This window comes from Aquarana catesbeiana, linkage group LG06 (genome assembly GCF_042186555.1).
Source record: "Aquarana catesbeiana isolate 2022-GZ linkage group LG06, ASM4218655v1, whole genome shotgun sequence".
In the NCBI taxonomy this organism is placed as follows: domain Eukaryota; kingdom Metazoa; phylum Chordata; class Amphibia; order Anura; family Ranidae; genus Aquarana; species Aquarana catesbeiana.
Window position 1 is genome coordinate 85982815 of NC_133329.1, and position 12584 is coordinate 85995398.

The following is a 12584-nucleotide window of genomic DNA, read 5'->3' on the forward strand; positions in this document are numbered from 1 at the left end:
AACATGATGCTGCCACCACCATGTTTCACGGTGGGGATGGTGTGTTCAGGGTGATGTGCAGTGTTAGTTTTCAGCCACACGTAGCGCTTTGCTTTTAGGCCAAAAAGTTACATTTTGGTCTCATCTGACCAGAACACCTTCTTCCACATGTTTGCTGTGTCCCCCACATGGCTTCTTGCAAACTGCAAATGGCACTTCTTATGGCTTTCTTTAAAATTTTTTGTAAAGTGTACATTGATGGGTTTGCGCAGACATCGTGCGTGCATGCGCGTGCCCCCTATCATGGCGGGAAGCGGCGGACGTCATATGACGCCTACCCAGGATGGGAGATCCCATCTGTGGACGTCATTTTAATATATGCGGGATATGAAGTGGTTAAGGAGGACTGGGCTACCTCCAGGCCCACCTGCCTTTTGCCTATTCATTAGAATGCATGTGCTCCCACTGTGGAGATGCTCATGAATTTAGTAGTGTTAGGACTGCAAGCAATACACAGGGTGTCGTGAAGAGGCCTTGCAGCTTACGTATGTGTTTGCAAGTGTGTGCTAACTAAACCCCTGTTTTTAACGCAGACTGTTGGACAGGTTAATTCGGTTGGTAAGCAGACTGGTTGGTGAGTTGAGCTGGGAATTTCCTCTGGTTTTGTCTTTCATGCTTTTTTTTTCATGCTCCTTTTCATGCCCTTCCATGTGCTCCTTGCTGTGAAGGCCAGTTATAGGTGGGGGCAGGGGCCATCCCTTTGATACAGCTTCTCTTAAAGGGCCATCACTGGTGTTTTCTCTGGAATGATAAGAAGCCAAAAGAAATGTAGCTGCTTGTCTTTGTTGAGCAGAGTACTGAAATCATGCGCTGGAAGCTTCTTGTTTGCAGCAATAGCTTTGCTTTTATGGAGGATTAGCAATGCATGTCTTTACAGCTTGAGAAATCATGAGACAGGAACTAACCACAAACAAGTGCACTGAACTTAGATAGACGCTACATCCTGTCATATCATAGAATACACATTATTACACTATCATACTACAGCGCCACCTGCTGCATAGATAAGTATAATGCATACAGTATACATTTCACAGTACAGTACTTTACATTACATGCTGTTGTTCTACCAACAGTCTTTAGCCCAATTGTGCAGCATTTTCATTGTTCTGCTTAAAGCTGCACTCCAAAGACATATTAAAGAATAAAGGACTTCTGTATTCATCATAAATAACATAAAACACATTTTAAATGTACAAACACTGTAGAGCAGAATTCAGACTAGGAGAAGGAGGGGAAGTACTTTAAGCCAATTAAATTTTACTCCATGCATGCATGGAGAGAGCAGGCTGAGCGAAGATAGTATCAGTGTGCTGTTGCCCCCTCATTGTCCAATCAGCAGGTGGGGGTGTGTTCCAGACCATGCTAAGGTGTTGCATCAGTGGAGATGTTGAGGTCTATCTGGCAGGGATGCTCTAATCAAAAGACCACTACTACTATAAATTCTTTGGCAGTTGAAAAAGCTCACATATTGACAGGATACCGTTAATGATGGATATTGGGGTTGATTTACTAAATCTGGAGAGTGCAAAATCAGGCGCAGCTGTGCATGGTAGCCAATCAGCTTCTAACTTCAGCTTGTATGATTATTGTACAGCGATCAGCTTCTACCAGGGGGCTTTTAGAAAGCTTGCCTATGTCATGGTTATTGGGTCAATGAGGTCAGCATGTACTGATTCACAAAAAAGCAAGGAAGTGAGCCAAATGCTTTTTTTAATAGATGGTAAAAAGGTTCCTTCTTTTTTCTTTTCCCAGCTCAGATAAACGTATTGGTACAATGTGTTATATCTACTCACCAGCCCAGGGTCCAGGTGGGCACTCAACTCAATCTGCCCCTCGACATCAACAACTACCCCATGTTCAAATATGTGCGAGTTTTCTTTAGGGTAAGTATCTAGAATTTATAAGCATTTGGCACTAATGTATCACGTCCATGCAGTCATGGTGTGTATTTTTATAGGGGAAGAAAACACTTCAAAGTTATTGCTGGAATTTTTAATGACTGCATAGACCAGAGGGCCTCAGACTTTATAAACAAAGGGCCAGCTCACTGTCCTTTAAATTTTAGGGGTAGCCAGACTGTGGCCAGTGGGAGTAAAAGATGTTCCAGCAACAGTATCATTGATAGTTTACAATCCCCCGGGCTTGGTGATTAGTAGGAGTACAAAAATGCCTAGTCAGTGATTGGAGGCATAATGCCACATTGTCTAGGTCAGTGGGAGGAATAGTGCCCCATTGTTGGTATTAACGGGAGGAATAGTGCCCCATCAGTGCTGTCAGTGGAATGAATTGTGCCTTATCATTGGTGTCAGTGGGAGGAATAGTGCCTCATCCTTGGTGTCTGTGGGAAGTTTTGTTTTGCATCAATGGTGTCAGTGGGAGGAATAGTACCCCATCACTGGTGTCAGAGGAAGGAATTGTGCCACATCATTGGTTCTAGAGGGAGGAATAGTGCACCAATAATGGTGTCAATGGCAGAAATTTGCCCCATCATTGGTGTGAGTGGGAGGAGTAGTGCCCTGAAGACCCAAGGCAAGTAAAGGGCCATATCCCCCCTCTAAGATTGTAATCTAACTGGCAGGGCCCTCTGCTTAAAATCCTGCCTGTAGACCACAGTTTAGGGAGCACTAGCATAGACTGTGTATTAAAGTGGAAGCCAATAGAATTTTTTGTTTCATCTGTAGCAAGCCTTAAGGCTCATTCAGATAGGTGCCAACACCCAACCTGCATGCTGCACCGCTGTTTTCTGTGTTTGCTTCCGCCTTGGAACTGTATGCAGGCAGCCTATAGCACTAGATGCAAACGCATTTGCTGGTTTTCGCTTTAAGGACTCGAGACTTGCTGTTTGGCTTTTCTTGTACTTAGTGGTGCATTGGATGTCAATTGAAGTCTTTGTACACAATATTTATTCCTTTTTGATAGCATTTGGAAACTGGCTGATGGCCAGTTTTCTGTTTAGCTGTTCTTCAGAATGTTCTGAGCTATCTTTTTATTTTTAACACTGTAGCTCCTGTTTTGAAATATATTCTGCGTGACAAAAAAATACATCTTCTTTCTGATTTAAAGTTCTGTTGGGTTCTGGTGCGTTTTTTTAACCAGGGCTTTTTTTATTTGGATGTCATTGAACTATTAGACCCCATTCACACAGGGGCAACACGACTTGCAGGTCGCCTCACCGAGGCGACCTGCACATGACTACCCGGGCGACTTGCAAAACGACTTCTGTATAGAAGTCTATCCAAGTCACCCCAAGTCGCCCCCGAAGTCTTACAGCAACCTTTTTCTAAGTCGGAGCAACTTGCGTCGCTCCCCTTAGAACAGTTCCATAGCACAGAACGGGAGGCGACTTGTCAGGCGACTAGGTCGCCTGACAAGTCGTCCCTGTGTGAATGGGCTCTAAGATGTTTGATGTGAAAAGTTGTATCTTCTTAAAAGGTCAGTCAGATTTGATGTGTTTGTAATGTTGTGATCTCTGTCTGCAGGAACCACTCTTTGGCATGTTGACGATGACTCTTGGATCTTCTCTGCTTCCAGTGGAGGATGATTTAAAACCACAGGCTGTTACTGCCTTCAAACTGGTAACTGCAGTCTTTTAAGTATAAAGACACCTTAATATATTTAGATTCTTACATCTCTACCAGTGGTCAGGGCTACATTTTTCATAGAGGCATCTAGGCACTTGGCTAGTCTAATTGTCTAGCCAAGTGGGGACTATCAACTATAAGCTCATCAGGGATGAAATTGAATGGTTCTGTGTAAGGCCAAATTTATCAATAAGCACAGTAGCCCTGTTCCAATAAGTGGTAGGGTCAAAGGGGTGGCTATGCCATCTATAGCTATCAGCCATATATGTTGACAAGTGAATTATGGGCAAACTCCATGGGTGCACAGGAATTGAGTCTGAGCAAGGTTTGCTTTGATAGGCTCTTAGGGGTATAAAATTGCAGGATGATGGACATGGAAATTGGTAAGTGCACAGGCTGGGGTCTACATGTGGCCTGAGGAGGTTGTCTGATCTGTTGAGCCTAACGTTTGGGCTTTGTGAAGAAACAAAGTCTGTGCCTGTTGTTGTACAGGCGAGGTTTGTCACCCTAAAAGGTAAATGAGCTGTAGAACAGAGGCACCATTCAGCCCATGCAGATATGGTAGCCTCTTGTCAGAAAAGCAGAATTGTTCAAGCATTCCCCGGAGAACTGGCCAGCAGCAGAGAGGCGTTGGACAAAGTAAGTCTAGGTCAAATTTGAAAGTTTACTACCCAGAGTACACAATCAGATGTGAAGTATGGTGCTGCATGCAGTCACAAGCTGATCCAGATCCCCTCAAGCAGGGGTATTTTGACAAACAAGCATGAGTACAAAGATCTGCAGTTACCCTGCTTAGTGTTTTTTTTGTATTTAGACTCTTTTTGTAAGTAGATGGCTGAGCAGGCGAGGAACCTTGCTTTACCAAGAATGTTGTGGATTGACATGTATGTAGGTATGGGGTGACATCCCTCTGGGCTTCTGTCCTAACTAAAGGATCCTCCATAATTGTACTTCCTTTTGTTGGCTGCTATACTAACTAGAGTTGTCACCAGGCCTGTACTTCTTTTGTGGGCTGCTATCCTAACTAGAGGAGTCTCCAGAACTGTACATCCTTCTCTTGGAAGCTATGCTAAATAGATGGGTTCCCAGAATTGTGCTTATTTCAGTGGGCTGCTATACTAATTAAAGAGGTCTACAGACCTGTACTTTTTCTGTGGGCTGCTGTCCTAATTAAAAGGTCCTCCAAAACTGCACGTTCTTATGTGGGTTGCTATTCTAACTAGATGGGTCTCCAGAATTGTGCTTCCTTCAGTGGGCTGCTATCCTAATACTGTACCTTCTGCTGTGGGCTGGTATTCTAACTAGAGGGGTTTTCAGAACTGTACTTCATTCTGTGAGCTGCCATTTTTTCAATACTGTGTCTGTATGCAACTATTCACTGGGTAAGGATCACTGCACTCAATCTATCCAGTATTTGGGTTTACATGTAAATCTTTAACAAAAAGAAAAGGTCAAAATGACTAGTGTACAGTACACTAGAGTACATTCTACCTCGCCACCAGCTCTGGTTGAGAATGTGTATAATTTCTGTGCATTCAGTGGTAATGTAATAGTAATGACATGTTTTTCCCCACCTCCAGATATTGAGGTTCATGGGTGACCCGTTCCTCAATGAGATCCAGGAAATTGTGTTTGGAAATTATGTCATCCAGAAGTGCTTGTCTAATGTGGGCCTGAGAGATGAGATATTGGCTCAAATAGCCAATCAGGTGTGGCGGAACACCAACCCCAACAATGAAGAGCGTGGCTGGTACTTGTTGGCTTGTTGTCTCAGCAGCTTCGCACCATCTCCGAACCTGGACAAATATCTCCTCAAGTAAGATCAAGAACATGAACTATTTAAAGAAAGAAAGTATAGTATTTTTTTTTATTCTCTTGTACATTGTGTGCTAAAAATACATTTGCCATTTTATTTTGCAAAACTTTAATAAAAATATTGGAAAAGAAAATATAGTACATGTAAGAGGGCAATATTTATTCCACCCTATTTATTTATTATTCCTATTCAGGGCTGAATAATATATTGGTGATATATTGAATATCATTTGTTCTAATGTAAACTATCATGTAGTGTATTTTTCCTGACTGTGTATTTTTTTAATATTGATTTTCTATTTTTTCCATTTCTGATTTTATTATCCTTTAGAGTAGTTTTGTTTATTTTATTTTTTCCTTTTTTGTATTTATTTTTTGTTCATATACCGTCACTTTAGATTTGTTATTTAAATTTTTTACAATCCCCTTACATATACCCAGTGAGGTGACTGACCTTATTTGATACACAGAGATGAAACAAATCATCCTACGTAAGTTGTACATGTCTATCTACAGCGTCTTTCCCTTATATTTATCTAAAGTGCAGAATTTACACGATCTCTCAGCTCTGAAAAGCAAGGGGTGGAACGCTAAAGTTACATCAGCGAGGAGAGCTCTGAGAGCTGATTGAAGGGAGGGGCCACACTCCCCTCCATACAGCACACAGGAAAAGTGCTGAGGCTGTCAATCACAGAATGTGCCCTCCCCGTTACCATTTTTCTCTTGGTGTCAGGAAATCTCATCAGAAGTAATTCATGCTGATAGCAGAGAAACAAAGCAGCAGAGAGAAATGACACTTAGTGGCCTGTATTTCAATAAGAACACACTATAGAAAGATATGCTTTGTTCATATTTCACGTCTGAGGTTTACAACCACTTTAAGTAATGAAGCTAATGAAGGATCTCCTTTGGCACAAGAACAGGTCCAGGATAGTGGAAGGAAGCTTCTATAACCCCCAGAAGTCATTTAAAGCCCACTGCCCCCCTAAAAATCTGCCAGAAATTACCTTAATTTCACCTTCCCTTTTGACTCCAATGTATTTTGCCAAATTGACAGATTTTCACTGAAATTTTGGGGAAATTAAAACTCTCATGCCCCACACACTTGATCAGAAACTCCGTCAGAAAAAACTTGGATGGTTTTTCCGACAGAATGCCGCTCAAGCTTGCCTTGCATACACACGGTCACACAAAAGTTCTCTACGACGAGCCAAGAAAATGAAGTTCAATGCTTCAGAGCATGCGTCGAATTGTTTCCGAGCATGCGTGATTTTTTGCGCGTCCGAATTGCATACAGACGAACGCATTTTCGGATAGGAACTTTTTCTGACCGAAAAATAGAGAACCTGCTCTCAATCTTTTGCTGGCTGGAATTCTACATACACACGGTCGGAATTTCTGACCAGAAGCTGGCATCCCAATTTTGCTGGCAGAATTTCTGATCATGTGTACGGGACATTAGTCTTTACTGTTCATTGTTCCAGACAGATTAAAAAGTGATTCAAAGGGAAAATCCCATTGATTAAAAGGTTCTGCTCATGACTGTTCTTTGCATAATTTTGTTAAAGTAAAATTCTGAAGGCGCAATGACATGTCTCTATACATTCATTTTACTTTGCAGATATGTATCAGATTTTGCTTACAATGGATATAAGCCTGTATGTCAACATAAACTCATCCTCGCGATCCAAAAGTCCCAGCAGGGCTCGGAGACAGCAAGGACCTTCCCTCCATGCTTACTAGAATGGACTGCGAGCCGAGAGAGAGCCAACATGGCTCTGGACATCTACTGCTTTGATGGTATGAAGAGGGAAAGAATATATAACATTATAATGCACTTTAATAACAATTGTGGATATGTAATACTGAAAAATTATAGAAGTACTTGTGCTATAAGATTACATATATTTCTTCTCTATACCAAAGATCTCATCTGCTAAGAAAACATCTAAGCCTCAGGTAGCGGGGCCATACATAAATATTATGCTGCTCTAGGTACATTTGAATAATACAACTTTTTTTTATACAGGATCCAGTATAGCACAGTGGCTTTGTGGTTAGCACTTGTGCCTTGCAGCAATGGGGTCCATGGTTCAAATCTCAGCCAGAACACTATCTTCATGGAGTTTGCATGCTCGTCTGAGGGTTTCCTCCCGGTACTCAGAAGACATGCTGGTGGGATGTTTGACTGCTGTCTAAGCTGGCCCTAGTATGTCTGTACAAGTCGGTTATGCACAAGTGTTATCACATTCTGCATCCCTTTCCCAACCTGGAGCAAATGGGGAGTGTTGACCTGGTGACCTACTTTGTAAAGGAAGGAAAAGGTTCTCAAGTTTTTCAGATATGATGCCCAGAGAGCTGGCCCATATAACCACTAAGAGTCAGATACAGAAAAAATAGTTTGACAAAAACATACAACATCTTAGAAACACATATACAGGAATCATAATATCCTAAATTTCAAGTAGAGGATAGTGGCTGAAATTTGACAGTGGTTAGTAGAAATGGATGGGCCACAGGATGCGATGGGCCATGCAGTTTGGATGTAATTGCAACATTTTGACATCTTTTCCTAAATGACAACAAAAAACAGGCACACATGATGGAAGAATCATGTCTAATTCAGAACATTTGTTCTCTGTTTTAACCATTGACCTTTACTTTACACAACTCTTTGTCTCTTTTCTGTCTAGGTACAAATATTCTGTGCCCTATCCATTCATGGACTGATGGAGAAGAGTTAGCAGGAGACGTCCTCAGGCACAGGTATATTTTTACAATTCAGTAATAATCATTACTTTCCTATTGTCCATGGAAGGACATAAGTCATATACTGTATGGCTATACTGCAGGAGGATTTGAACATTGGCAGCAAAAATATGTAGCTCAGCCCAGGATAACCCTTCCTACTCCCAGCATTCTTGAGTCATTTGCTAGCATCCAAGGGGGATGGATGTCTTTTTATCAGCTCTGCTGGGAGAAGTCTAACCCAGGATGTTTGGCTAAATCCAGAATCAGAAAAATCAGATGAGATAAGTTGATATCCAAATCAGATATCAGATGTGTCCGAACCTGCGCATTAGACTTTTCCCAGCAGAGCTGAGGGAAAGACATCTTCCTAAGACACTAACAAATAACTGAGGCGTGTTGGGTAGAGGAGGTCCTTAGCTGTCCTAATTTTTTTTTTGTTTGCCAGTGTCCAACCCTCCAGTAGGTGGCTGTTTAACCTGGCGTTATATGACTTCCTTTTGTCTTATAATGGACTCCAAGAAAGAGATTTAAAGTGATAAAAAAAATGTTTTTGTTGATATGTGTGTTGCTGGGGTTAGTCCCTGCAACAGAGTAAGGAATGTGGTGTCATGGAGTAGAGCCGTAGCTCTTTCAGATCGAGAGGTGCCAGTTTGTGTGGTTTTAATATCCTATTCTTATGAAGGCTTCTTTGTGAGATGTAGCAGGTGTATCAAGCTGGGAATAGGCCCTGAGGCAAACTTAGCTTCCTTCCCCGCTGAAATTTCACCACCCGTTAATTACTGCGGATAGCACTTTTGCCCCTGGAGATGTTTTAAGTTCTTGAGAATTAATGACTGAATGTTATCAACGAATTCGCTTCCAATTCAATGCATAGGTCCTTGGTACCCTAAAATTGCTTTCATTAACAGACATGTCTTCCTGATGCATGACTAAAATGTTTCTGCCTTGTATCCACAGAGGGGTGATGGATGGATGGAGAGGCTGGTCGGTATCTATTAAAGATGGCGGTCAGTGGTCAGAGCTGGCTGGTCATGACTATGTCCTAGATTTGATTTCGAATGTGGAGCTTCCCAGAGAATTCCCCAAGCAGAAGTCTTACTTCATCACCTCTGAAGGGGTTCGCGAGAGTACCGAGCAGCGGAGTGTGTAGGTATCTTAACTGCAGTCATGCTACAGGCCTCAATGTGTGGAACAAAATGAAGGCATTTAAATGTATTTATTCATTTATTTTATATAGTTTTCAGATTAATTCTTCTTCTGTTACATGCAGAGTATTTGGGAACAGCCCCAATGTGGATGAAGATGTACCACCTCCTCCAATGATGAAAGCCCCTTCCTTACCACCTCAGGGGGTTCCTGATTCTGAGGGGTATTACAGCCATGGTAAGTAAATGCCCAAGAAGCTGGTGCGTGGTATTCCTTTAACAGTCATTGAAACAATGCTTCACAACACTACATTTTTACACCATTATTTAGCAACTGTGATGCCCTGTACATATTAGAATAGAACTGTCCCATGTAATCTTGTGGTGAAAACCAAAACTCAGAAAGCCTTTTTGGAACTAGCATAGTGTATATTTAAAAATAAGAGCTCCAAAGAATTTGAAGAGAAAAAAAAAACATTCTGCTCATTGTCTGAGCTGCAGGAGTTTTAATTACTCTTCTCATTAGCTCCTGCTCTCTGCTCCCAATAAGTTGTATTTCACAAGGTGTCTTAAAAGCCATTGCATATAATATACTTTTGCTTTGGTTCTGACCCCCCTCTTAGCCAGCTTTATGACTCAGGCTGGTGGTGCTTAAAGTATATGTAAAGCCAAAACTTTTTTTTTATCTCCAGAAAGAGTAGGGAAGTTTTAAAACCTATGTCAGCATTTTATTGCTTTCTGGAAATTCACCCACTCTCTTTGTCCTGTTGACCATTGATGCTAGAACAGAATGTGAAGGAACCCAAACTTTTAGGATTATTACCAGAACGGGAGGTAAGGAAAAATCTTCTGGTGTGGACTCCTGCTTCAGTGATAAGAAATGTTTTCCTTCAGTCTTGGAGATCCCCTATCAATTCTGTCTTGTCTCCAGGATAGGAAGTGAAGGGAAATCTCTTGGTCAAGGCAATGATTGCAAGCACACAAAAAATGAGGAGTTATACCCAATCCTTAGCCATTGTAAAACTAAAAATATGTTTTGGCTTTTTATACACTTTAACCTAATTGAGTTGGTACATCATATCCAGATTTTGCTATTATTTTGGGACCTCAAAAGATTTGAATCCTAATATAATGAATTACAGACTGACTACCCCAGATGGGATGCTTACTCACCAGATGTGCACATGTACCCTAAAAATAGGCCTGTGCGTGCATTTTGAGCAGTACAACCCTAAGCATTAAATTAGTCTGGGAACACTGCTGCTATACAATGAGGACCTGTGTTTATGTAATTTGACGGGCAAATGCAGTGTGCTTTTGACATCAGTTTGAGACCCTGCTGAGATCATTTGGATTAAATTGCAGGTGCATTTGACTGACAGTTGATTTGCTCCAAGCTGCTTTGCATTTCTATAGACTTTTATGGGGAAAGAAGCAGTGGGAAGAAAAGCCCGTCAACATGTGGCCTGAAGTAAACTGGGCTGGATGGTGAGCCATTTTGCTTTCTTCCCACAGATTCAGACACACTCAGTGAACCTCCATCACAGAAAGGCATGGACCATTATCTGGACAGTCTGTTTGACCCTGTTCTGTCTTATGGGAATGGGGTAAGAAAACTGTTCTTTATCTACATTGGTAAAACATGGACACGGTCTATCCTTAACCTCCTCCTTCTTTCTTTCTTTCCCATCTTCTTCTCAGAACATACCTTTGGTTAATACACATCATGCCTGACTGACTTTGATACGAGTAGACCCCTACCTTATCCTTTTCTCGCTTTCAAGTTTATAACATAAATGCACAGTGCCTTGAAAAAGTATTCACACCCCTTGAAATTTTCCACATTTTATCATGTTACAACCAAAAACGTAAATGTTTTTTCATGGGATCTTATGTGATAGACCAACATTAAGTGGCACATAATTGTGAAGTGGAAGGAAAATCATAAATGGTTTTCAACATTTTTTTACAAATATATATGTGATAAATGTGGCGTGCACTTGTATTCCGCCCCCCTGAGTCAATATGTTTGCTGCAATTACAGCTGCAAGTCTTTTTGGGGATGTCTCTACCAGCTTTGCACATCTAGAGAGTGACATGTTTGCCCATTCTTCTTTGCAAAATAGCTCAAGCTCTACCAGTTTGGATGGAGAGCGTCTGTGAACAGCAATTTTCAAGTCTTGCCACAGATTCTCAGTTGGATTTAGGTCTGGACTTTGACTGGGTCATTCTAACATATGAATATGCTTTGATCTAAACTATTTCATTGTAGCTCTGGCTGTATGTTTATGGTCGTTGTCCTGCTGTAAGGTGAACCTCCGCCCCAGTCTCAGGTCTTTTGCAGACTAACAGGTTTTCTTCTACGATTGCCCTGTATTTGGCTCCATCCATCTTCCCATCATCTCTGCCAGCTTCCCTGTCCCTGCTAAAGAAAAGCATCCCCACAACATGATGCTACCACTATGTTTCACGGTGGGGATGGTGTGTTCATGGTGATGTGCAGTGTTAGTTTTTCCCCACACATAGTGTTTTGCTTTTTGGCAAAGTTAAGTTTTGGCCTCATCTGACCAGAACACCTTCTCCCACGCGTTTGCTGTGTCCCCCACATGGCTTCTCGCAAACTGCAAACAGGACTTCTTAAGGGTTTCTTTCAACAATGTCTTTCTTCTTGCCACTCTTCCATAAAGGCCAGATTTGTGGCGTGCACTACTAATAGTTGTCCTGTGGACAGATTCTCCCACCTGAGCTGTGGATCGCTGCAGCTCCTCCAGAGTTACCATGGGCCTCTTGGCTGCTTCTCTGATGAATGCTCTCCTCTCCCTGTCAGTTTAGGTGGATGGCCATGTCCTGGTAGGTTTGCAGTTGTGCCATACTCTTTCCATTTTCGGATGATGGATTGAACAGTGCTCTGTGAGATGTTCAAAGCTTGGGATATCTTTTTGTAACCTAACCCTGCTTTAAACTTCTCCACAACATTATCCCTGACCTGTCTGGTGTGTTCCTTGGCCTTCATGATGCTGTTTGTTCACTAAGGTTCTCTAACAAACCTGTAAGGGCTTTACAGAGCAGCTGTATCTATACTGAGATTAAATTACACACAGGTGGACTCTATTTACTAATTAGGTGACTTCTGAAGGCAATTGGTTCCACTAGATTTTAGGGGTATCCGAGTAAAGGGGGATGAATACAAATGCACGCTACACTTTTCAGACATTTTTTTTTTGTTGAAAGCCATTTATCATTTTCCTTC

The 12584-nt window shown here is 41.7% G+C and overlaps 1 protein-coding gene across 1 annotated transcript in view; it reads left to right on the plus strand.

Moving 5' to 3' along the window:
• Positions 1-12584, plus strand: part of MYO15A (myosin XVA) — a 162657-nt gene that overhangs the window by 70725 nt on the left and 79348 nt on the right. The window contains exons 26-33 of the mRNA XM_073635189.1: positions 1795-1925; positions 3522-3617; positions 5204-5439; positions 7060-7238; positions 8132-8204; positions 9147-9335; positions 9460-9572; positions 10850-10941. Coding sequence (XP_073491290.1) covers positions 1795-1925; positions 3522-3617; positions 5204-5439; positions 7060-7238; positions 8132-8204; positions 9147-9335; positions 9460-9572; positions 10850-10941 — 1109 coding nt within the window. The remainder of the gene's footprint in view (positions 1-1794; positions 1926-3521; positions 3618-5203; positions 5440-7059; positions 7239-8131; positions 8205-9146; positions 9336-9459; positions 9573-10849; positions 10942-12584) is intronic.